The following is a 26,307-nucleotide window of genomic DNA, read 5'->3' on the forward strand; positions in this document are numbered from 1 at the left end:
CTATGTATGAAGCAAGAACTTGCACTTAAAAGCAATAGCAGGGGGCACCTGGGTGGCTCAGTCGGTTAAGCATCCGACTTCAGCTCAGGTCATGATCTCATGGTTCGTGGGTTCGAGCCCTGCATCAGGCTTCATGCTAATGGTATTCTCTCTCTGCTTGGGATTCTCTCTCTCTCCCTCTCTTTCTGCTCCTTCTCCCCACCTCTGTCTCAAAATAAACAAATAACATTTAAAAAAAGAAAGAAAGAAATCTAGCGCAGGATTCTGGTTCTGAAAACTGAGTGCAATGTAGTAAAATGTTAGGAAGGAGAAGAGGAGACCAGTTTCTAAGGGAAATGAGTTAGAGGTACCTGTGCGACAGCAGGTGTGTGCTGTGCACCAGATGGTTAAACCTACAGCTTTCCAGGGGCAGGGGGGTAGGGCCTGGGCTAAAAAAGACATACTCAGGAGACATCTGACACCAAAAAAGGGCATTTTCGTTCATTTCACATGAACAAAGGAAAGAAACCTAGCTGGTCTGCTGCTGGAAAACTATATAATTAATTTTTCCACCCTAATCTTTTTATTGTTATAATTACCACTGTTACTACTATTATCAAAAAAGATTCTGTACTATCTCAACAGCTCAGTATTTAAAAAATATGTTCTCTCTGGAAATGCTCTTTTAGAAAATTCAAGTTTCACTCTCAGAACTGATTTTCAAGATAGGTTATCAAAGGTTTGGCTCTGTAATGGTCTCCTATTATAAAAAAAAAGGGGGGGGGGGGCAGGGAGACCTCAGTCCTTAAAGTTATTCTTTATTTTTAATGTTTATTTATTTTGAGAGAGAGAGAGACAGAGTGCAAGCGGGGGATGGGCAGAAAGAGAGGGAGACACAGAATCCAAAGCAGGCTCCGGGCTCTGAGCTGTCAGCGCAGAGCCCAATGCAGGGCTTGAACCCATGAACCATGAGATCATGACCTGAGCCAAAGTTGGACACTTAACTGACTGAGCCACCCAGGCACCCCTCCTTAGAGTTATTCTTAAATATACAAAAGTTTTCTAACCAAATGTGTCCCTTCCCTCTCCCATTTTGGTAAGTGTGGCACCTAAGGCTCCCTCTGAAAGGGAGTGTCATCAAAAACATCAGCCAACACTGTGTTCCTCTCTGTATGCAGGAGGTATGAAAGATAAGGTTTGGGGCCCCTGGGTGGCTCAGTCCGTTGAGCATCCGACTCTTGATTTCAGCTCAGGTCATGATCTCACAGTCTGTGGGATCGAGCCCCACATCAGGCTCCGTGCTGACAGCACAGAACTTACTTGAGATTCTCTCTCTCCCTCTCTCTCTCTGCCCCACCCCTGCTTGTGAGCGCACTTTCTCTCTCGCTCTCAAAATAAATAAATAATTTCAAAAAAAAGATAAAGCTCAAGGGAGGTGATTCCAAGTTAAGCCACTAAAAAAGCAGCAGTAAATATTCAGATAATATTGTTTTTGAGGAGGAGGGAGCTTCTTTGGGAATGGACGATGAGTACAAATGAGCGTACATGTATGGAGGGAGAGTAACTTCAGGCCAACCCAGGGTTTACTGTAGTGATCTAGTCAGAGCAGCTTCCCCTCCACGAGTGGTTTGGAACCTAACAAGAAGAAAGCCACAAAAGTAATCGGAGTTTTGTGGGGCACCTGGGTGGCTCAGTCGGTTAACCATCCGACTTCAGGTCAGGTAATGATCTCACGGTTAGTGGGTTCCAGCCCCACATCAGGCTCTGTGCTGACTGCTCAGAACCTGGAGCCTGCTTCAGATCCTGTCTCTGTCTCCCCTACTCGTTTTTTCTCTCTCTCCAGAATAAAATAAACACTAGAAAAAAAGTTTTTTTCACGTTTTCAGAGTTTTTTAAAAGAGTGTTTCTACTGGAAGTTTACAAAGTGAGATGGCATTCAGCAAAAAGGTCTCCTTTTAAAAAGGAATCATTTTTCTTGTAAGCAGCCAGTGTTACAAGCAATGAAGTGTTTCAAGTGGCTGAGAAAACAGTTGGTCCCAATTCTTATTTTTTAGTTTCAAAAGCCTGTGAAGGGGTGCCTGGGTGGCTCAGTTGCTCTTGATTTTGGCTCAAGGTCATGATCCCAGGATCATGGAATCGAGCCTCACTCGTGTCAGGCTCCACACTGGGCTTGGAGTCTGCTTGATTCCCTTTGTTCCTTTCTTTTCTTTCCTTTCTCTCTCTTTCTCTGCCCCTCTCCCATGCTCATTCTCTCTCTCCTTAAAGATTTAAAAAAAAAAAAAAAAAGCCTGTGAAATCTGCCACTGGAAACAGATGAATGAAAAACTTCCCTAGCCTAAGCATATCCATTTTCTTAGTGAACACCTTCACTTCCTCAACCAGTCCTCCACTTCTGCAAACTGAGTTCAACTGGTAAAGAACCCCTAACACAAGCTCTATCACTGTGAATTCAAATTTATCTAAGTTACAGAACAAGGAAAAGCAATTCTATTTTCAGCTAATTCCAATTAGCAAGAAAGCAAGCACATTTACAAAAGGCCATGCTCTGAAGTTCTTTTTCAAAGAAAGGGGTTGGGAATCTGTATTCCACACTCCCACAGGAACAATGGTAAATGATTCCTGAGCACCTAAAGGCTACCTGAGCACGTTCTGTCCCTGAGGCACAAACCTCTACAGCAGGACCAGGCCTGGCACCTCCTCCCTGAGCAGAGTTCTGGCTTCCAGAGACCTATACTGCCTTCTCTTTCTGCTTCTCTTCCCAACACATTTCTCTAAATAATGCTTTTCATTATGTGCCTCCCATTGTCCACTCCAGACGCTATCCTGACAGTTACCAGCACCTGCTTTCCTGAAACCGCTCTGACAAAAGTCATCTGGGATTTTCTAGCCTTGCTCAGTTATTTCTCTGAAACAGTCCCTTTACCAGCTCACTCTCCTCTTCTCTCTCTCTTCCTCTCTCTGAACTCTCCCCAATCCATTGTCCTACCTCCTGACTACTTCTCTTTCTCACTAGTTGATGCCTTCTTCTGTCCATTTTTAATGTTGGTGGTTTTTGGGGTTCCATAATAGGCTCTCTTTTTATTCTACCTCTTTCTTATGGGAAGACTCGCTTGTTCCCGTAATTTAACAAGCCTGACACATAAGTGGTTTCAGCGTTACCCCTCAAACTCAAATATCACCTCCTGTCCAAAGCCTGAGCCAACACTCTTTTCTTCCCTAGAAGAATCCTGTCATTTGTGTTCTCAAAGCACTTTATACAAACCTCCAGTATAGCGATCAGCGCAACCGACGTTTATAGGCTGGTCTCCTGCACTAGATTGTGAGTTCCTCAGGGAAGAGTTGATTTCATTGAATTCTATTCTATGGAGTTATTAAGTGTGATCAAGCACATATCTACAGCTCAAGCTCAGACACTGAAGGCCTAGGGGATGTCAGGATCCATAAAAGGTGATCTTTGCCATTTAGGAGTTTAACTCACAGTTAACTAGGAAAGGCAGACATCAAAACCAGTAAGTAAACACGAGGAGGGGAAAGTGCAATATTCATTCATTCAACCCATCAATATGTATCAAGCGTATCAAGTGCCTACTATGTGCCAAGTACTGTATTAGGTACAAGAAATACAGGATAAACAAGACAGATAAGGAAAAGGGAGGTGGAATCATATTATAACCATCCCTTAAATATCCTAACACTCACTGTTCCTTCTATGTCAGACCTTCCTAACAAAGGCTTTTTCCTTATCCTGTAACACTGGACTTGATTTTTTCAGTTTTCAGTTGTTCCTTCCTTCAGTTGTTTACCTATGAGGCAAAATTTATGGAGCAATAGCCTTTTTTTAATATCCCTCAAAGAATCAAGTATGCATTGGATACTGAATCTTTAATATCCCTCAAAGAATCGAGTATGCATTGGATACTGAATCGGAGCTTATTTAGTAGCTTTTAAGAAATTATTTTAAGAGATAAAAGATAGGGGCTACTAACATAAGCATGCAATAAAAATATTACACAGATTTAAAAAAAATTTTAATGTTTATTCATTTTTGAGAGACTGAGAGAGACAGAGTGCAAGCGGGGAAGGGGCAGAGAGAAAGGGAGACACAGAACCTGAAGCAGGCTCCAGGCTCTGAGCTGTCCGCACAGAGCCCAACACGGGGCTCGAACTCACAAACCGTGAGACCATGACCTGAGCCAAAGTCAGACGCTTAACTAACTGAGCCACCCAGGAGCCCCGTAATATTACACAGATCTTAAAGAAAGAATAAAAATAGAAAGGTAATAGTTCCAGGACTATTCTTAGCTTAAATGAATAAGAATGTGAAGCTTAAACTCAGAAATAACCAAGCAATATTCTGGATTCGGGAAGGAATTTCTCGGGTGAGCACATATTAGGTACATATTTTGGTTCAAAAGTTGGGCAATACTTCCTTCTATGGCTAAAGGAAACAATTACAAGTCTTGAAAAGTTAATTCTCACAGACTAACCGGAAGGTCATCAGAAGCTTATCAGCCAGTCCAGATCTTAAATTGAGCTTCTAGCATTTAGATCAGGTAACTGAAAACTGAAAGCAGATTAAGGCCTTGGACTCTCCAATCATAGCCTATTTCTCCTTTAATGCTCTCAGAAAATCTTCTCAAATTAAATGTGGCTTATCCTCTGACACAGCAGTCTGTTTACGTAACATGCTTTTACTCCCTTGACAAACCAACAAGAACAAACTCCAAAAAGTGGAATTTGAAGATAGAAAAATCATGGCTGCATAACATATCTGCCTCTGCAAACTTATTCCAATATATCTAATGGTATTTTCAGAGGAAAGCCCAAATCTATGATGTAGCAGTGGTCTGGGAAAATCAAGGCATGACAAGATATAAATACCACAGTACAGGGGCACCTGGGTGGTTCAGTCGATTAAGCGTCCGACTTCAGCTAGGGTCATGATCTCACGGTTCATGAGTTCAAGCCCCATATGGGACTCTGTGCTGACAGCTCAGAGCCTGGAGCCTGCTTCAGATCCTGTGTCCCCCTCTCTCTCTGCCCCTCCCCTGCTCATGCTCTGTCTCTTTCTCTTTCAAAAACAAATAAACTTAAAAAATATATATTAAAAAAATAAATAAATGCCACAGTACAATTTTGCTTCAAAATTTCCAAGCAGCTTCACAACACAGTACCAGTAGATTTTTCATGAACAGCTCTCTTGCTTCTGGGACCACCTGAGCATGGCATCTGGCCCTTCTGGGCCTACTTCAGATTAAAAATGAATGGAAATACATAATAAGAATGAGCTATAAGACTGGATAATCAAAAGATTATCCATCAAGAAGAATGTTCACTATATACTTAACAAGGCGAAACCTGCTTCTTCACTAAAACCTGACTAAATGCAGAGTTCTGAGCTCCATGCAGCTTGCAAAGTGTGAGGCAGTGCTTCCCTGCGAGTTTACCTCCATTTCAGCAAACAGTTAATGTGTCAATGTTGGAGGTAAACCAGAAAGATATAGCACTATACCAATTTTAGTTCTAAGTGCATAAGAGATTTGGCTGAAGTAGAAGGGTGTCACTCTTATGTTATCAAGGTTTTACCTTCTCAACGATTTCATAAATGGGCACAAATGAGCCACAGGTAACGACAGTTACAAATGTAGCCATAAAACTCCATGAAGGTTACTTAAGCTCAGTCACCTACAAATTCTTGTTGGGAGTTGTCTGCCTTTTTCCTTCCTTAATGCTGTCTTCAACAAAGAATCAAGAACAGAAGGATCCTAGGGGCACCTGGGTGGCTCAGTCGGTTAAGCGGCCGACTTTGGCTCAGGTCATGATCTCGCGGTCCGTGAGTTCAAGCCCCGCGTCGGGCTCTGTGCTGACAGCTCAGAGCCTGGAGCCTGTTTCAGATTCTGTGTCTCCCTCTCTCTGACCCTCCCCCGTTCATGCTCTGTCTCTCTCTGTCTCAAAAATAAATAAACGTTAAAAAAAATTAGAATAAAAAACAAGAACAGAAGGATCCTGTCTAAACTTTTAAACTTCCCAAAAATCCAGGCAAGACAATCCCTAACCCTGTCATTAATAAACCCTGATGAATGTTAGCAGCTTTTTTTTAATGTTTATTTATTTTTGAGAGAGACAGAGTGCAAGACGGGGAGGGGCAGAGAGACAGAGGGAGACACAGAATCCGAAGGAGGCTGCAGGTTCTGAGCTGTCAGCACAGAGCCCGATGTGGAGCTTGAACCCACAAACTATGAGATCATGACCTGAGCCGAAGTCGGACACTTAACTGACTGAGCCACCCAGATGCCCCAAATGTTAGCAGCTTCTAAATGCTCCTGCAATCTGTCTTCTTAATTAGGGTATCTTGGCACCTAATTCATTTCTTCAAAAGAATCTAAAAGTGAACTTTGTAAACATACTATATTTATGATTAGTATGAGTCTTTGTCACTTATACCTTAGTGGGACACAAATTAATCAAAATACTTCCAACTCTGCCACTCATTTGAATATATGTTGAATGGACTATTAAACACTAACAGAATATTCTCAGAAATTAAATGTTAAGTCAAAGGCATAAATGACTGCAGAGATTTCGCAATGCTGACAACCCTTAATTTCAGACTTTGGGAACAATGCAAGTCTGCTGGTAGACATTCCAATAACCTCAGCAGCATCAGTGCTCGGGTAACCGACTCGTATATCATAGTTAGCGATTAAGTGAATTTTCTGTATTACTGATTTTATAAAGGAAGAGAAGAGTCTAAGGTTTTGTTAAAAGTCTATGCTAGCATTTCCTTTCCAATTTTATTTCATATTTACCAACTGCCAAGTGTACTTCAGGCACCTAAAATATTGGCAGTGCTAAGTTGCTTGGCAAGAAACGTCAAGCCAACTATTCTTGTCAAAACTCACGTGCAAGATACAACATTGTTCTCTAATTTCACTAGATCAAGCCAAGCAACTTGTACCCTAACCGTGCTTTGCAACTAATTATACACACAGACACACATAAAGTTTTAAAGCTAGACTCCCTACCCCTTCCAATTGCTACAAAACTTTTCTTCCTCTGATGGCATATAAACAGTAAACACTGGGCCAGTCAGTATATCTGGGAAACTGTCCAGGACTTAATTTTGAAAAACTAAAATCCTATTGCCCATACCTACAAGTATCTGAATTTTCACTCAATCAACCAAAGCTAGGTTCCCAAGACCCAATTCCTAAAAATCTAGGAATTGTTGTCTTGGTGGAGCTAACAAATAGCAACTGCATGAATGCGACTCAAATATAATTACAAATGTTATGTAAAGTATAATTCATAAACATTATTTGGAACCTTCAAAGGTAGCCCAGATTTCAACTTTTGTGATTTTTTTTGTATATACCACAATACAGATATGGCTCTGTATCAACAGTGTATCCAATACATGCCTGCCTTTATTACCTAAATGCAATTTTGTCCGTTTATTATTCTCATTCTGGCCCATCCATTCAATAACTTGGCATTAAGGTTGACTATTTTCTGTCAACCAAGGGCCATATACCCGAGGCACCAACAATAAGCAAGTAGCACAATTTTATTATGAACTATAGGCCTAAAGAATATTAAGTTGAAAATGCTTCTGGCATATTTTAATGATCTAAAATAGCCTACTTTTTTTTCACAAATTGAAAAAACTAATACAAGAGAATTTACATATTGATCAAATTCCACTACTAGAAAAACAATATATAAGAAAAAAGGCTCCAAGTCTCAGGCAGTAAGTCTACTTCCATAAAAGTCAGTATAAAAAAATTCTTCTTCATTAAAGAATTCTAAACACTCCCTTGGAATTCAATTTGATAAGATTTTTATCAATATTTACAAAAGATTTTAAAGGTGTTTAACAAAATCTGGGAATTTACCTAAATAATTTTCAGTATGATACTGATTTCATAGAAAAATAGAGCCTAACTCATAGCTTACAGGTGTGTAAGATTTTTATTTCCAATGCATTCTCACACCTGTTATAGTAGTAATAAACATCATTCTCATGTGCACTGTTCAGTGAAATCACCCACATTATGAAGTCCTCAAAAATATTCTCTTGGGTGTTTTACTTACTTACTACGTAGAGCGCCACTGTGCATCTGTTAGGTTCCCAATAATTCTTTATTAAATTGTTGAATTTGGTGTAAGATCATAAAAGGCAAAAATTACACTATCTTAGCCTAATTTTGTGCGGACCTTAGAATGAAATCTTGCAGATTTTAAGCAGTCAACAAATGATTGCTGATGAGAAGACTGTAACAATGGGATTAACCATAATTTAAATGTTTCCAAATAGTTTATTTCTGAGAGAGACAAGAGCAGAATTACAAATGAATAACTCTGGAATCAGTCTTAGGTTCAAACCTGGGTTCTGCCCCTGAGTGGCCATGTGACACGGGGCAAGGTGATAACCCTTGCAGGGTCTCAGTTTTCCCATATCTAAAATCAATCCCCTGATGCTGTTTGCCTCATAAAGCTTTTTAAAGATTGAAAATGATCCAGCATGTGGTGACTGACAGCACCCGGTACAATATAGCACATGATGTTCATTTGGGTACGACTTGCCTTAAATTACAAGACCAAAGTGAACTATTTGGCCTGTGGAATTCTACAGCGATTTTCCAGCCCTCTAAAATATTATAAGGATTTTTTTTTCCCTCCAAAAACAAAACCCATTTGGAGCAGTCTACATGACTGAAGTTCACATTAGTAACGATGACGATTTCCTAACAGGAGAGGGAAGCTGGGTTTGCAGACACTGCAGGCATCACCCTGGTGTATTTGTGATGTGGTTCTGGCCACAGGGTGTGTACCTCTTTTCACATCCAAAACCTAGGTGACTGACACCCTAATATACAATTTTTACATGTTTCCTGACCTGAAATAACCATGATTAGGAGCCTTAGGTTAAAAGGGGGATTCTGAGGCTTTCTCAGGGCAATCACAGCTTCAGATGGCTGAGCAGCTGAGAAGAGAAAAGAACAGACCCTTAAGAAAACCACAGGCATAGAGCCTGCTGAGAATGGCCAACCTTCTGTGAAAAAAAGTCGTCAAATGGACTTTTGGAAATGGGTAAAAGAGAATACTGGGTATCCTTTCAGTGGAGGGCTGGCTTTGTACAGCCCATTCGCTGGGAACGATCTGATTTTTTTAATGATTATTTATTTTTGAGAGACAGAGAGACAGAGCATGAACAGGGGAGGGACAGAGAGGGGGAGGGGACAAAGAATCTGAAGCAGGCTCCAGGCTTTGATCTGTCAGCATTGAGCCTGACGTGGGGCTTGAACTCACTAGCCATGAGATCATGACCTCAGCCAAAGTCGGACATTTAACCGACTGAGCCACCCAGGCACCCCGGAACTATCTGATTTTAAAAGGATGTGCACCTTTGATTGTCCTGCTAGTCATGAGAGTACATTTTACAATGCTTTTGGGATAAACATTAAATTGTGCAAAACTGATAGCAATGAGAATAATCCTCGTCCACAGCAATGTAAAGTGATTCCTGTTTGATAGAGATACAATTGATTTCCATTCTGTAGAAAAATAACTCCCAACATTTACACTTACTGATTTGCCTTACAGAACATTAGTCAGTTTTGCGTCTATTAGCAAATTCATTTCAGCATTCCTGACTCCGTGTGTGTGTGTGTGTGTGTGTGCATGCATAATATCCACTCTTCAAAGTCTCCTTTAACTGACTTTAATATCTTACTGGTTTTCTCATTAATGAGTAAATTAAATATTTAACATAGATTTACATTTGCAGAAAGCCACGATTTCAGATTTTTGAAAATCATAATTTAGCACTTCTGATGAAGAAAGCGTTTTTCCCAGGAAGTGAAATTTATGTGGCAGAAAGAGGCTTTTAGTTTTGTCCAGAATGATCTGTTTCTTTAAAAGGGAGCAAAAGAGAAGTGAAACAAATGTCAAAACGTTTTAACAGCTATTGTATTTAGGTAATGAATGAATGAGCGTAAACTATTTTATGTACTTTCTTTATGACTGAAATGTTTCGTAACTTAATATTTTTAAATATTTTGTAAAAATTAGTTGGAGGTGCGTGGGTGGCTCAGTCAGTTAAACGTCCAACTCTTGATTTCGGCTCAGGTCATGATCTCAGGGTTCGTGGGATCCAGCCCCATGTCAGGCCCCTTGCTGAGAGGGAGGAGCCTGGGATTCTTTTTCCCTCTTTGCCCCTCTCCCACTCATTCTCTCTCTCTCTCTCTCTCTCTCTCTCTCTCTCTCTCTCTCTCTCTCTCACTCACACACACACACACACACACACACACACACACACACAATAAATAAACATTAAAAAAAAAAAAAGAACTAGTTGGGTGGAAAGAATGGGAGTGCACGTAACTTCTGACTACTTTAGCATCAGTTTTTCCCATGGAAACAGATACATGTGATAAGCTTCTATTTTTCTGCAGATCTACGCCTGCTTCTCTTTCATGACTCTTCACGCATCCATCACAGTAAGAGGCATATCAAAGGCAACTGATAAGTGCTTATGGAATTGAATTACTGAGAATACATGCTCTAACATTAGAGGAAAGTGACTCAAACTCAGGAGGCAGAATTTCTTAGGGAACCATGGAAAGAAACTCTCCCCAGGCTATGTTGTAAACCAAGCTCTTGGGTTCCCTCGAGAGAAAGGCTTGTTTTGGTCTACCCCTTGGCAGTCCTTCTGATGAACCATGTCCAGAAAATAGCCTACAATTTGCCTGGAGACAGCCCATTTATAGCTCCAGTCCAAGCAACTGGCAACCAGGACTCAGCCCAGGCTAGAAGCTCCCTCTTTGGTACTCATAGAGAAATGTCAAAGGGAGCTTTCTGATGGGCTATTTTATAAGATTATTAACTAGAAGTCACTGAAATTTGTTAGCAAGAGGAGACCAGAAGTCAAGTCTCGAGTCTCATGACCATGACTCTTCCTCATAATAATCCTACCACCATGGACTGAGATGTTAGCGCTGATCCTCTTAAATAGCAAATGTGCTTGGAAATGCTTTTCATGCAGGGGAAAGTGTGACATAGTGGAAAAACCACCTCAATCTAGAAGTCAGAAGACCTGAGTTCAACTCCTACTCAGCCATATGATTTATTCTGGCCAAATCACATATCCTCTCTAAGGAAGTGCTTCCTCAACTGTAAAATATAGATAGTTACTTGGCCACATCTATTTATTTTATAGAGCTAATAAGATTAGCAAAAGAGGATGACATTGCACAGCACAACATATATTTATATTATCATTCTGATCTAGCCAAATAAAATCACCCGCACCCCAACATAACCAAACTATAAATTGAAAAATACCTAGCTGAAGGTAAAAGCATGGCCCCTGTCCAGCAGGAACCACACTCCTTGCCCTGGCTGCCCTGGCTGTAAGCTGATATTTATCACAATAAACACATGTAAAACCTTGGGTTGTGAGTAACATGTTATGCGAGTTTTCCACAAGATGAGTAAACATTTCTAATAAAGTTTAACTCGATAAACAAGCGATGTCTCGTAACACAAGTAGTACATGATGCCAAATGTCACATGATCACAACTGAGCCAATAGTTCTTGAAATTCACTTTGTTATACAAGTGCTTTGGATTACAAGCATGTTTCTGGGATGAATTATGCTCGCAAACCAAGGCTTTACTGTATTAGAAAAATTAATTGTGACACAAAGACGTATTTGACACGTAATAGTCTGGGTTTACTTCTCCTTAGATGACTTTTATTATTTAAAAAAATTTTTTTTAATGTTTATATTTGTTTTTGAGACAGAGAGACAGAGAGAGACAGAGCATAAGTGGGGGAGGGGCAGAGAGAGAGGGAGACACAGAATCTGAAGCAGGCTCCAGGCTCTGAGCTGTCAGCACAGAGCCTGACGCGGGGCTCAAACTCATGGACTGTGATCACGACCTGAGCTGAAGTTGGACACTTAACCGACTGAGCCACCCAGGCGCCCCCTCCTTAGATGACTTTTTAATAAGAAATAGGGGTAACCAAGATTTCTAAAGGAGAATGAAATCTTTGGCTTAGGCAAATACCTGGTTTGACACGGTTTGGAGTCAAAGAACACATGGCCTGAAGTTCATGGATATTCATTCGGGTGGCTCTCCTAGGAGTTCTTAGAAGCAACTAAAAGTGTTGGAGAATAGTGATTGGCCACAACCATTTTAAGAGACTTGCTGTACAAAGAAATATAACTTCCTTTCTGTATGAATCATGTACCAAAGGCAACTGCTTTCCTCATTGCTGATGATGACCTACCATAACAGAAAATGTTTGCTTGTAATGGAATGTTTTCTGTCACCTTGTACAACCTGTGGCATTTAAGTGACACAGATCAGCTCTGCTATGAATTTTAGCAGGAGATGCTGTTAACATTTAAATTTTCTCTTCTCCCTTCTGTCTCCCCTAAGAAAATTACCACGATGTAGCCTGCATTATGTATCTCTTCGTTTTTGTTTTCTTTTGAAAAAAAAAAAAAAAACACTATAAAATAAAACTTACATAAGATGCAAGTACTCACTTTAAAAAATTTTTGGAATAATTAGGTAAGACCTTAAGAATCAGCACTGTCTTTTTTTTTTTTCAATGTTTTTTATTTATTTTTGGGACAGAGAGAGACAGAGCATGAACAGGGGAGGGGCAGAGAGAGAGGGAGACACAGAATGGGAAACAGGCTCCAGGCTCCGAGCCATCAGCCCAGAGCCTGACGCGGGGCTCGAACTCACGGACCGCGAGATCGTGACCTGGCTGAAGTTGGACGCTTAACCGACTGTGCCACCCAGGCGCCCCATGAATCAGCACTGTCTTATACCCTTTCTCCTTTTCCAACAATCTGGCACATATTTTGATCAGTTTCTTTAACTAACATCACCAGCCAGAGAGAAAAGCTAATACATTAAAACAGCTAAGGAAACCAATGTATTAGTATCGCCAGTGGATTTTTTAAGTTTTACAATTTTGCTTTGCTTTCCTTTTTTGTTCTTATATACCGCTAATAAAATTTACTAATTTAATCTTGCTCCCTGATAATAATGGTATCTTTCTTAAATATGGCCTGTCTCCCCACTTACCTATATCCAAATTACAGGACGACAAGGCTGTTTTCAAGAAGCACCTTCCCAAGGCTGTGGGTTCCGGATTTCTTCCCGCCATCCACAGAGCTGTGGGTTCCTGCAACACTGCTCCCCCGCCCCTCCATTTACCACACTCTCAACTTCCATCTCGGCCCACGCAGAGTGGAGTGGGGTCTGAAGGGACTACTTGGGGCAACAACTTGGAAAGCAGAAACAACTGATACCTGTTGGTGGAAATTTGCACATTCATTGGGCTTTGAGTGTGTCAATCCCCCACTGCTTCACAAAGAAGCCCTGAACCAATTTTATCCTGCAAGCCTGAAACGGGAACTGAACGGGCCTCTACCCAGGCCTCTGAAACAGGAAGCAGGGGACAGTCCCTGTAGCCACCAGAGGGGAACTGACCTGTAGCAGAAAACTCCCAGAAGCCTGGTGGGAGCCAGCGCCACTGGTGAGACAAGGCTACACTCTACACTTATAATTAGGCTTCACCTAGAGGTGCAACCCACTCAAACTACCAACTGATGAATGTCTCAAGCAGACCAAAGGTGACCACGCTGAGGAAAGAAATCAGGATCCCAAGAACCTGGAAAGCAGGGCAGTCACGACAATCGGCAGTTGACAACGTGGGGTAAGAAACGAGTGCTCTAAAAACATTTATTTTTGTGCTTCGGGATTTTCTTTTTAATTTCACTTTTTTCCAATTTTCTAGTAATACCCTTTTTGGAAAATTATAACTGACCAGTCATCCAAAAACAAAACAAAACAAAACAAAACAAAAGAGGAAGCCTGGGGCTCTGCATTCATAGTGGGCAGTCATCAACTGTCCTAGTAATATGCCAGTAAAAAGTTAAAAGCCCAGAGAACAGCCATGTATGGAGCACCACCGGGATTTTTTTTTTTTAAATACCTTCTTAACCAGAGGTTTTCCTTATGAGTTTGTCTCTGTTTGCTCTACTGATAGTTTTGCTAAGGCTTATTTCTTGCACAGAGAAGCAGTGACTTAGTATGAAGGGACTAAAAGGTGGTTTAGATCAGAGGTTGCCAAAACATTGCTCTGTTGATTGGTAACATCAAGTTTTCACTCATCCTTGGGGAAATGGAGAAAGAAGAATAATAGTGAGTTTTCTCATACATTTACTATATGTAAAGAACTGTTCTTTATTCCAAGGTTATGCCTTTCCTAATTGAATACAAAAATGTCTTTTCTCTTTAAGAAATCGTAGCAGTAAGTGACTGGTTGCCGAGTTTTCTGTCCTTCTCTATTCAATATCCTTACTTGGGAACATTAAAGGTCGACAAATACATGTCAGTTTTCCAATTTTTTTGAACTGGTCCGTGGGAACCACTATTTAAGAAATGCACTGACAGGGCAGAGCCAGCTTCAGATCTTCTGTCTCCCTGTCTCTGCCCCTCCCCTCTCTGTGTCTCTCAAAAACAGTAAAACATAAAAATCAGTTATATATAAAAAAGAAATACAGATTTCACCCTCTCCCTCAAAGTATATGAGGCTATGTATACCAAAGCATCCCTGGATTTAAAAGTAGAAAATGCAGATTGGGCTAGAAGACTTCTCAGTCTGGGATAGACAGGAGACAAAGGTTGTGTTTGTTTTGCTTTTTATCAAATAAGACTGGAAGTCTTGCTGGGAGCAAGTGGAACCAAAGCCCAGAAAGTTCAGATGCCTCTCCAATGACATAACCTAAATGGGTAACTTTCATCCTGACCCGAGCAAAGCAGAAACATAATACACATGAGAATATAAAAACTAAGTCTTACCATTTCAACCAGCATGTGTTTCCTTCCTGTTTTCCATGGGTACTACAGGGTGAAGGGCTGAGGAAGAGACTGCCATCTGTAGTAAGCCTGGTGAGGACCCCGGTGGATGAGGGAGTGAAAAGCCTTGAGCAGAGCAATGGTCCTGGGTCTCACATCAACAGGACATTGAGAGCCATAATTATAAGGTCAGGAGGGCGAGAAGCTTGAAAGAGGTGAAAGTGTTAATGCATCCCCTGCTGGCATTACTTCTTGGCCAAGTCACCAAGGGTCAAGTCCCCTACTCAGTCTCCCTCCTCTCCCTGCAGCCTTCCGAGCCTTCCTTTGTCCTCTGTGTCACCATATTGCCTCCTCTCATCCTCACCAATCCAAAGAGATGTTCCTACATCTGGCCAGATGCTACCAGAAACTAGATGAAAGCAAAAGTGACTGGGTCTAACATAAGGAAAGGTATGTTCAAAGTCCCAGTTTTCAGTCCTAGGAACATAATTTTCCAGAATGTTTAAAGTGGTGAGTAGGTTTTGAGGTGTCTGGATGGCTCAGTTAGTTAAGCATCCGACTTTGGCTCAGGTCATAATCTCACAGTTTGTGGGTTCGAGCCCCACGTCGGGCTCTGTAGTGAAAGCTCAGAGCCTGGAGCCTGCTTCAGATTCTGTGTCTCCCTCTCTCTCTGCCCCTCCTCCTCTCAAGGTTTGTCTCTCTCTGTCTCAAAAATAAGAAATAATTCTTCTTTAAGAAAAATAAAAAATAACGTGGTGAGTGGGTTTCATATTTCAAGTACACTGAGTTAACAAGGCTTCCCACAGGCTAGTCCCAGAATCTAAGCAACACCTCTAAGCCTGTTTCTAAACAAAGTGTGCTCCCGGTTCCAAGCAGCAACTTTACGTCACTTTACCTGAATGAATGAATATAATCTCTTTATGGTTCAGTTTCCTTACAAGCAAAAAGGGGGGTAACAATAAAGCCTACTCTAGCTATACTTCACAGAACTGATGTTCATTAAAAAAAATTTTTTTGAGATGCTGTCATATGGAACTGTCTACCTGAACGGAGTAGCTCTGTATCACTAACGTATCACTGCCATCTCTTCACTTTTATAGAAACTGACTGCCTACAATGCAGGGGGCTGGGAAGGGGTGTTGTTAGCTTGCCATTTGCCATCTGTGAGTAATAGTCTCATACACGTAAATATGACGATTTTCACAAAAGCTTCGGTAGAACATTAGTTTCCTCTTAGAACAGGAATGAAAGAGAATGACAAGTGTAGTCAAAGAACGAACTAGATTATGGTTAAACAATAATCAAATAGGGAAAAGCTTCAACTGCCATCTATTCTTTAAAAAGACCCTGGTACACACAGATAGGGAGAAGCTGATAAAAATGTAACCCAGCTTTAAGTTCTTGTCCAGTCCAGTAAACTGAGCTGTTCCAAGTTAAGTAGCCCTTATTCACCCTTCCAACTCAGTTCAGCTGTCACCTCTGAACCTGCCCTCCCCCTAGTTTGACTCTAGAATGTCTCCTGGGACCCAAGGCATTCTGTAAGGATCTTCGCAGAGGCCTGCTGCAGCCAGGCTTGATGTCTGCCCTTTCCACTCACCCTGAACTCCTTGAGGGGCCGAGGACATGATATATACAAGCAGTTGATTTCACCTCTAAGGACTGAAATAAGTCATTTGGTATTAATGTAATTTATGTATATAAATGTATGTATTTATATGTAACATATAATGTAATTCATTTTGTATTAATGTAATTTTAAAGTACAGAATTTAACAGAGCAATTATTCTAACCTTCCACTCTTTTTGGAGATTGAAAAAAAAACTTGTAACATTTATTTATTTTTTAATGTTTATTTATTTTTTGAGGTGAGGGGGCACTAGTAGAGAAGGGGTAGAGAGAGAAGGACAGAATCTGAAGCAGGCCCCAGAGGCTCTGGGCTGTCAGCACAGAAGCCGACACAGGCTCTAACTCACCAACCAACAGATCATGACCTGAGCCAAAGTCAGACGCTTAACCAACTGAGCCACCCAGGTGCCCCTGTTCATTTAGTTTTGAGAGAGAGAAAGAGAGACAGTCTGAGCAGGGGAGGGACAGAGAAAGAAACAGAGAGACAGAATCTAAAGCAGGCTCTGGGCTCCGAGCTGTCAGCAAAGGGCCCGATGCGGAGGTTGAAGCCATGAACCATAAGATCATGACCTGAGCCAGAGTTGGACGCTTAACCAACTGAGCCACCCAGCATCCCACTTTGCTCCAAATTAGAGAAGAACCAAAGGCCAGAATCCAGATCTGGACACTCTTGTTCTGATGCTCTGTCCCAGCATACCATGCTGCCCTACCTTTGCCAACTCACGGGATTAAACGGGGGAATCTTAGAAATGTAGTTCTGGGCTCCTGGGTAGCTCAGTCAGCTGAGTGACCGACTGTGACTCAGGTCATGATTTCACGTTTTGAGTTTGAGCCCCACACTGGGCTCTCTGCTGTCAATGCAGGATCCTCTGACCCCTCTCTCTCCACCCTCCCCTCCTTGTGCTCTCTCCCTCAAAGATAAATAAACTTCTAAAAAAAATACTTAAAAAAAAAAAAGAAAGAAAGAAATTTAGTTCGATTTTCCCCTCCACATCAGACCCTTGTCAAGGCTACAGGCTTTCGGAGGAGATGAAGGGCTCTGTTCGTAATTCCACACTTTGGAGAAGAGCCAGGATGAAAACTCAGATCTAACTTGAGGGACACTGCTCTTCTGAGTATATCTTGGGGATTCAATTTCCAAATGAAGGTAGTAAATGTAGGTAGAACAAAAGATAGCGTGGCACAGGGGCCAAAAATCTTGTCAGGCCTGTTTCTGTACAGCTTGCAACCTGAGAATGTTTTTGTTGTTTTTTTTTTTTTACGTTTTTAAATGGTTGAAAAATAATTGAAAGAATAATTATTTTGTGAAGTAAATGAAATTGAAATCTCAGGATTCACTAACAAAATTTTACTGGAACCCAGCCACAATCACTTGTTTAGGTACCGAGCCGGCTGCTGTCGTAACAACTACAGAGCTGAGTAGCTGTGAGAGAGACCTCCCGCAAAGTCTAAAATATTTGCCATCTGGCCCTTTACAGAAAAACGTGTCCCTGGTGGAGGAGGAGTAAGTGCTCTCTCAGAAATCAGAAGACAAGTTCGACCAGCCTCAGACTCTCGGCAGCTCTCAGCTGAGAAAACCAAAGGGTTTGGCCAAAATTGCTACCATCATCATTCCGCCACATCTTCGGTGCCGAATGAGAGGGCTCAGAGTTCGTGTCACGCACACGGGAAAGGGTGAGACTGGGGCCTGTCCAGGTTGAATGAAGCAGCAGATGAGATAGAGCTGGCTTGGAAACATAGGTCTTCCTACAGGGGAAGACCTCCTCACTATTCCACACTGCCCCTGGATGGCTTGTGAGGTCCCTGGCAGCTCTCCATCACATGATTCCAAGACAGGGAGCTTCCTTTGACCCTGGGAGTAAATCAGCCCAGCTAAATGGGGGCAGCAAGGGCAAAGATGACCTTCGAGGGTCAGCCACCTGAAGTAGACTCCTGCATTGACCAGTTACCACCTCCGAGTCCAGGCCAGTCATGGAGCCCTTGGTTTTCTCCTCTAAGAAGGATGGGAAGTATTTCCTTCTCAGGCTTGTTTGCAGAATTTAGCAAGATACAGTTCAAGTGTCGGTTCCCTTGTAATCTTCCTCTCTCCCTTTCCCACAAACAGTATTTGGAGAATAAACAGTAAGTGAGCCTTGTTAGGAAACTTTCTTTCAAATTAGCTTAGAGTTTAAGATTTTTTTTTTTTTTTTACACAGAGTCATAAAAAATACTGAATCTATCTGTGCAATAAAAATAGGCTCAGTATTTGCTTGGGTGTTTTCCTCACATATCTTTCAGTTCTTTGAAGCTTCTTCCAAATTATAAGCCAAAAATAAGAGTGCTGTAATTTTTAGAAAAAGTTACGTGTATGCAATTTTTATAGCAAGTCACACAAAGAACTAAGCTATAATACATCATACTCATGTTCAGTTATGAAGACCAAGACTGTAAAAAAAAATACCAGCACCAGAAAGCCCTAGTTTATTTAGTCTGGTTTCCTTAACATGAAGTTCTTCTTGTTCTTAAAATATTCAGCTTTGGCTGAATTCCAAAGCTGACATAAGCCTACTTCAGGTGTTTTGAAGAGACTAAAGAGAATCAGAACTGAAAGCAAAATTGGAGAATAAAACCTTTTATGTGATCACAAATGCAAGAACCTTATTGTTTGAAACCACCATTAAATCAAATTTTCCGCCCACACTTACAAAAATAAATATGTATATATTCTCATATTTGGTTGCACAGGGTACTGCAGGTTAATTTCAATAGCATGTTACTATTCCTAACATTAGCCAACAGATAGCTAATTGCATCAGTCACTAGAACTGCAATGACACTTTCTGAAATCGGTGATAGGTTGAGAAGATTTTTATGGACTTTTTATGGATTATGCTAGCAATCCCTTTAACAGCCAAGCTAATCTTAGTTATGAAAATAGCATATAGAATTTTAAACAGTGTTAAATTATGTACTTTCCAGCCCATCATGGTATATATGCGGTAATGAAAAAAAAAAATCCTCTCAAAAGATACCACATAAGTTTAGTGCAAGCTACAAGCTTATGGCTTTTGGAAGTAATTCCTTGGAAGTTCAAATTGGTAAGACTGGAACACTCAAGCCACTAAACTTGTTAAAGTAAAATGACTTGGGAAGATCACGACACGTCATGCAAATTCGTATGGATACACTCTGTGAGCAGCGGGCTGCGTGGTTTCTGTACTTCCAAAACTACACAGAAAGAAACAAATGAGAGCGTCATCTAAAAGTCACAGGTACATATAGAAGGAAAATATGGGCCAAAAGTAACAGAAGAGAAACCAGAACACCAAATGCTGAAGGCCTGATTGGAGTAATATCTCGCCCTGTTGAAGAACTGAAAAGTTCTTTATTAGTACCGCAGGGACCCAGAGCTCCAGCGCGGGCCAGTGGGTGAGCCTGGCACAAACACACAGGATCTTGCACCAGCACCCACTCTCTCCCAGAAGCGGCGAGCGCTAGGAGCGGTCACGCAGCGCCGCTCGCTGCCCTTAAGGTGGGGCAAGAAGTAAATGAGTAGGAAGCACGCTTGGAGCCTAGTAAACCGTTTCCCCCCCCCCTGCTGCGGCCAGGGAAAACGTGGCCCCTGGCCGTGGAAGACGGGGAAGGGGTTGCACACGCACCTGCATTGTAGAAACGATCCAGCACCGCGGTTTCCCCAAAGTCCAGTTTACCAAAATGCACGGTCTCCAGGGTGGCGCCCACCGTCTCGCACGCCTCCCGCAGGCTCTGCAGGGCCTCGCTCTCGGCCATCACCAGCTGCCCCTGGCTCGCTTCGTTGATCACATATGCCACCGTGGTCCGTCGGCCGCCTCCGCCACCAGAGTTGCCCCGGCACCGGGTGGCGCTGCTCCCAGAGGTGGCAGCGGGACACCCGGTGCCCGGGGCGGCGGCACTCTCCACGTTCCAGAAGCTGCCCGGCGGCGGCGGTGGTAGCTGGCTCTCCTCGCCCTCGGCCGCCGCCGCCGCTGCTCCCCTCCGGCAGCTGCCGCCCTCGGCGAAGGGTGGCACGGAGAAAGTGATGCCCTCGCCCGCCTCCGTGCTCATCTCTCCCGGCCGGGCTGCGGCGGCGTCCCCCGCCCAGCCGCACCGTCTGGCCAGCCACAGCTCGGGGCTGCTCCGTGCGCGCCGGGCTAAGCAGCTGCCATCGCGAGTCGCGCCTTCCGCGCCGCGCCGCCGCCTCCTCTCAGGCGCCCTTTCCCCCGAAGGGACGCCGCTGCCCGGCGGCGGCTCGCCCCTCCTCGGCGCCTCCGTGGCCGCGCCGCTCGTCCGAGGCAGGGTGTAGAGTACAAGGGGTGGAGACGCCAGGTTGAGCGGGAAGGGACAGCGCTTCCTTCTCTTGGCGGGCAGACAAGTCGGCTCGCAAACCTGCGCCGCGGTGCAGCTCAAGGGCGCCGCGCTCGGGGTGCGGTGCGCCCTGGCCACCGGGCGCGCGGCCCCGGCTCCTTTGGTGCCGGGCGCTGGGAGGAGCCGGGGAGGGTGCCCGCTGGGTGGGGAGCTACCTGGCCAGCACCTCACGGGCGGGCAGGCTCTCCAGGCTGCGTCCCGGAACAGCAGCAGCCGCAGCCGCAAGGACCCGCCTCCCTCCTCGGCGGCAGCTCCCCTTCATCTGCTCTATTTCCTCCTCCTCCCCTGGCCTCGTTTCTCCACCGAGCGCGCCGGGGCCGCTGCGTCTGAGCGCCAACCTCGCCGCGGGAGTCTCGCCGCTCTTGCAGCCGCTCGCCCTGTCGGCCACCGGCTTCTGCCGCCCACTCGTCGCGGCACCGGAGAGTCAGGGCCCGCCCCGGGGGAGGGCGCTGCTGGGAAGCTCGAGCCCGGACGAAGTCGACCGCGCAGTGGCTCGCGGACTTCGACTGGGCCCGGGGCGCTGCGCCGAACCGGGTTTCTTCGCCGTCACCCACCCGACGCGCACCTAAAAAGACCCGGAGTGAGCCAAAGGCCGAAACGCATGCGACGGCAGCGCAAAGAAAGTCTCTCCTGCGAACACTCGGGGCTCCGGAGCTAGTCCGCGAGGCGTTTGCAGCGGTCCCCGCGGCCACGGCGCCCCCCTCCGGCGCCTGCCAGGCTAGCTCTGCGCGCGGTCTGGTACAGCGCGGGGAGGCCCGCGTTGCGCAAGGCTGGAGGATTTCGACTAGCGTCCCGCAGCCGGGGCCTAAAGTGGACCAGGATTCCTGACCGTGGCGCTGCGGAAGTGGCCGGCATAATTGATCAGGTCTGCCTCTGCTACTTTTCATGTAAAAAATTCGAGTAGCTATGTTAGCAGTAATGAGAAATTGATTAGTTCCAACTGCTGAAGGACTTAGCATTCTCATTTAGGGTTTTAAAGCACCCCCTCGGCACCCCCCCCCCCCCCACGGCCCCTGCTCGCCCCATATACTTTCTGGAGATAGAATAAGGGGTTCCGCAAAGCATCATCCAATGAAAGGAGGAAATTAAGTGACATTCTTTTTTTTTTTTTAATTGCACCACGGCGGGGGAGGGGGAAGGATACCTGGATTGCTTAAAAGCGATGAAAAGGAAGAAATCTACTTATTTGGAGAGCATATAAGTTTTCAGACAACTTCTCCAAAATGTTCTATGTGTTAGGAAAACTGGTGAAAGCTGCAGTGAAGTAACAATTTTGGACTTCCCATCTCAGAGGGAACCAAGATAAGTGAGGTCTCTGAATAAAGTAGAGTAATGCAAATTATCAATGCAAATTCAAGCGGAGAAGAAAAGGAAGGATGAAACAGTTGAGTAGTAGAGTTAAAAGAGGGAAGGAAATAGTAATGAGGAAAAACACCTCGCAGCTACACAAATGTAGTCTTAACGAAGCCATGTGACCTTAGCTTTTTCTAAAGGTGTGTAAAATGATAAAAGTAAATTTGTAATAAGGAAGTTACATGTCACCTGGGATCTATATGATCCTCGTCTGCTTTAGGACTCGATCTCATTAGGAAAGTATGTGTTTAGTGAGGCAAAATACTGACAGGCTACTAATAGTTACATACCTTCTTTATTTCCAACAACTTGTCAAACCTCCAAACTCCTGTGGGAGTAGATAATCCTCCACCCCATCCTAGCCTGAAACAATACATACTAGAAGTTCATTAGGACCATGTCTGGAAAACTAAAATACCTAAATTCTCAAATTGCATTCTGTTACACAAATAAGGTCAGGTCTAACATTATGTATAAAACCATCTTCTAAAGCCCATACCTTTTTAGATCACTTAGCCTTTGCCCCCCTTCCAGATCTTTTCAGAGCCATTTTTCATACACACAATTTTTGTCTTTGTTTTACTTTGTTTTGTTTTACTTTGAATTAATTTAATAACTTGAAAGGTGTTAGGGATTGCTGGCACCCAAACCCCAGTGCAATGATGAAAGACTGCTTCTAGTTGGTACTAAGGCGGTCTCACTACCTAAATATGGCAAGGCTTAACTAATGTAAGTTACATACCGTGTATTGGATTGAACCATATGAATTTACATTTTTATAGCTGATACAGTCAAATATGCCTAAACTCAGATAGCTCAACTTATAACTGAGATTTGGGGCCTGTGTGGAGGCAGAAAGGACAGGTGTAGCACTGAGTCTCAGTCTACTCTTAGCTTGCCAAGCCTGGCTCAGAGTGTCCTGAAGGAATGAAAGCCTTCTTGTAATTGGATTACCCAAAAGTTGCAATTTGTGGTTTTGCAATTTGTCTCTAAAGAAGGAGCACTTTTTCTAATCCAAAAGGACAACTAATGTGGTAATGGTGAACAGCGGAAAAATTGTCCATCTTGGGTTTTCAGGTGTGTTCTTGAAGAGGCAAAATGGCGAATTTTAAGCCTAAAATGGATGAGGGTCTCCTAGCTAGCTAGCTTTTGTTTTAGACAAGTTTACCTTTCTCTGTATCCTCAGGTAAGATAAATGGGAGTACAATATAGTCTTAATTACAAAAAGTATTTAAATATCAGAGAATCACTAATTTAAGTATCAGAAAATCAAAAGTAAGAAAAGTATCAGAAATCAATAAGGAAGCCAGTAAGAAGTATCAAGCAACTGGGATGAATACATAATTTAATTGATTGCTAAATTTAACTCTGTGTATTTGGCTGCCCAAATAAAAAGAAAACACATAAAGAGTACATATATTCATTCATATGAAGAGTCAAGTCTTGTGCTGGCATTGAACTCTATAAAGACGGTATTACTTACCTAGAATCTGATATAGGGTACATTGAGAAATACAATTGAATATGGATTTCTAAAAAGTTATATATATTCTTCAAATGTATATTTAATATTGTTAGAAACCAAGAACATAATATTAAATATTAATTCCATGAAACCTAAAATAAGAGGAACCTAAAATAATATAAATCAGATGCAATACTTTCTGGTTATATTACCTTAATAAATTGGTAGAATTGAGGGTATTATGTAACTCACTGAAGCTCATAACTTAGCATTCTGTATCAAGGAAAGAAGGAACCCAAGGTGGGGTACCTCCGTGGTTCAGTCAGTTAAGCATCTGACTCTATTTTAGCTCAGGTCATGATTTCACTGTCCTGAGTTCAAGCCCCATATTGGGCTCTACGCTAAGGGTAGAGCCTGCTTGGGATTCTCTCTCTCTGCCCCTCTTCCCACTCATGCTGGTTTGAGCTTGTGCATTTTTTTTTTTCTCTCTCTCAAAATAAATAAATAAACATTTAAAAAAGAAGAAGAAAAAGGAGCCCAACAGAAAAGAGAAGTAACATTGCTTAGATCCTAGCACAAATAGCAGCTTCTTTACAAGCTTTTCAGGGATTGAATCACAGTTAGTGAATACTAGAATCATAATATCATAAAGATTCTATGACAGGTACCGGATGGCTCAGTCAGTTGAGTGTCCGACTTTGGCTCAGGTCATGATCTCACAGTTTGTGAGTTCGAGCCCCACATAGGGCTAGCTGCTATCAGCCTGTCAGCAGAACCTACTTTGGATCTATTCTCTGCACCCCCCCCCCCAACTTGCACTCACCCAAAACTAAACTTTTTTAAAAAAATTTTTTAATGTTTATTTATTTTTGAGAGACAGACACAGCATGAGCAGAAGAGGGGCAGAGAGAGAGAAGGAGACCCAGAATATGAAACAGGTTCCAGGCTCTGAGCTGTCAGCACAGAGCCCAATGTGGGGCTCGAATTCACGAGCTGTAAGATCATGACCCAAGCCAAAGTTGGACGCTCAACCGACTGAGCCACCCAGGCGCCCCAAAAAACTAAAACATTTTTTAAAAAGATTCTATGGTATCTTTATACTTTTAAAAGGCATGGCACCAAACTGAGACTCATGTTGTCACTCAGAGTCTATTCTACTGCTGCTTAAAACTGGGTCTTGGGATATATCTGAGAACACAACAGGTAGAGCAAAGAATTTTCCTAATAAAGAGCTAGAGAAATACAAGGGAGAAATTTCTGCTTCTGATGCTGACAGATTAGACATTTGAATAAGCCTAAGAATGCTGAACAAAATTTGAAATTTAAAATAAAGTGATGAAAACACTAATGAGGTAATGAGGAACTGTCTGACCAGATTCTGGAAGAGAGGCCAGAGATCCACATGGTATTTTCACAGTTGGGACTGCTTTTGGCCTGGCAGGTTTTTTTTTTTTTTTTTTTTTTTTTTTGCGAGTGTGAATTAGGCAGCTAAAAGGCTGAACTACATTTTTGACAACATCTGGAAGGACAAAAGCCAAGGATGATATAGTCAAGAAGTAGGGATGAATTAAAAGTAAAATGACCTTTACAGGGACAACACCCTGTCTCCAGACATCAGAGTAACCCACACAAAAAAAAGTCTCAAACCCTGAAATTGGATTAAGGTAATTCCAGGCATTCCACAAACAAAATTCACTCCAGAGAAAGATAACATCATCCTGGGACTCTATGAGTCACCTCAGGCTGGCTTTGTTCCTCAACAGGAAGTCATTGTTCTTCTCAAAAGGGGGGTGGGCGGGGGAACGGATCCTATAGGATCCACTTACCTACGGGGCCTTGTAACTGTCTCTCACCTTGTCCTCTGGCACCTAGAAATGATGAAACCACTAGCCCCGCATTCCTGCACAATCCTTAGAAGTTTCCCTTGTACCTCTTCCATACCTTTGTAATTCATTCGTCTCTCTGCAAATAAACCCAGCTCAAATTATCTTGTTTCCTGTTGACTCTGATAACTACTAATGAGCTTTTAGAAATGAGAAAGCTAACTTTACCTCTTTGGGCCTGTTTTCTCACTGTGTTGAATTGGATTAAATTGAAAATCCTTTGAAGCTCTAATGTGCTGTGTTTTCAGCTGAAATACCGGTGCTTACACTGAGTTGAAATGTGTAAAGAACAAAAATACCACTGGGTCACAAAGTAGTAGTTGGGGGAACTTTCTCTTTACAGAAATACTTTAGCTAATACAAATAACAAGCCTGAGGTAGTTAGAACATCACCAGTGTGAAACTTTTAATGAATTTGGATCCAGGTATGGATCATCAATAGTCACTAACATCACTAAAAGAGAGAACCAGATATTTGCTTCCTGATGGAAAAACACACCACCAGTTATGACGTAGTCAGACCAAAAATAGCGGGTGTGAATCTCATCTCCTCAAAGTCCTAAAATCCAAGGCTGAGATTCTACAACTAATGCCCAGAAATACAGAGGACCAAAATGGGTTAAAATATTCTGGAAATGCAGGGTGCCTGGGTGGCTCAGTCAGTTGAGCATCCAACTTGGGCTCAGGTCGTGATCTCGCAGTCTGTGAGTTCGAGCCCCGCGTCGGGCTCTGTGTTGACCGCCTGGAGC

The 26,307-nt window shown here is 42.9% G+C and overlaps 1 protein-coding gene across 3 annotated transcripts in view; it reads right to left on the minus strand.

Annotated features, from left to right (window-relative positions):
- MAP3K5 (mitogen-activated protein kinase kinase kinase 5) overlaps window positions 1–21,090 on the minus strand; it is a 204,952-nt gene extending 183,862 nt beyond the window's left edge. For 2 of the 3 annotated variants that reach the window (XM_023254425.2, XM_023254424.2), the window contains exon 1: window positions 20,134–21,090. In XM_023254425.2, the coding sequence (XP_023110193.1) occupies window positions 20,134–20,557 (424 nt within the window). In that variant the 5' untranslated portion in view covers window positions 20,558–21,090. Of the gene's footprint in view, window positions 1–13,089; window positions 15,458–20,133 lie in introns of those variants that run through there. The other variant, XM_045058101.1, reaches the window with a different exon arrangement.
- Window positions 21,091–26,307: the final 5,217 nt, after the last annotated feature.

Source organism: Felis catus, chromosome B2, assembly GCF_018350175.1.
Source record: "Felis catus isolate Fca126 chromosome B2, F.catus_Fca126_mat1.0, whole genome shotgun sequence".
Taxonomy (NCBI): Eukaryota; Metazoa; Chordata; class Mammalia; order Carnivora; family Felidae; genus Felis; species Felis catus.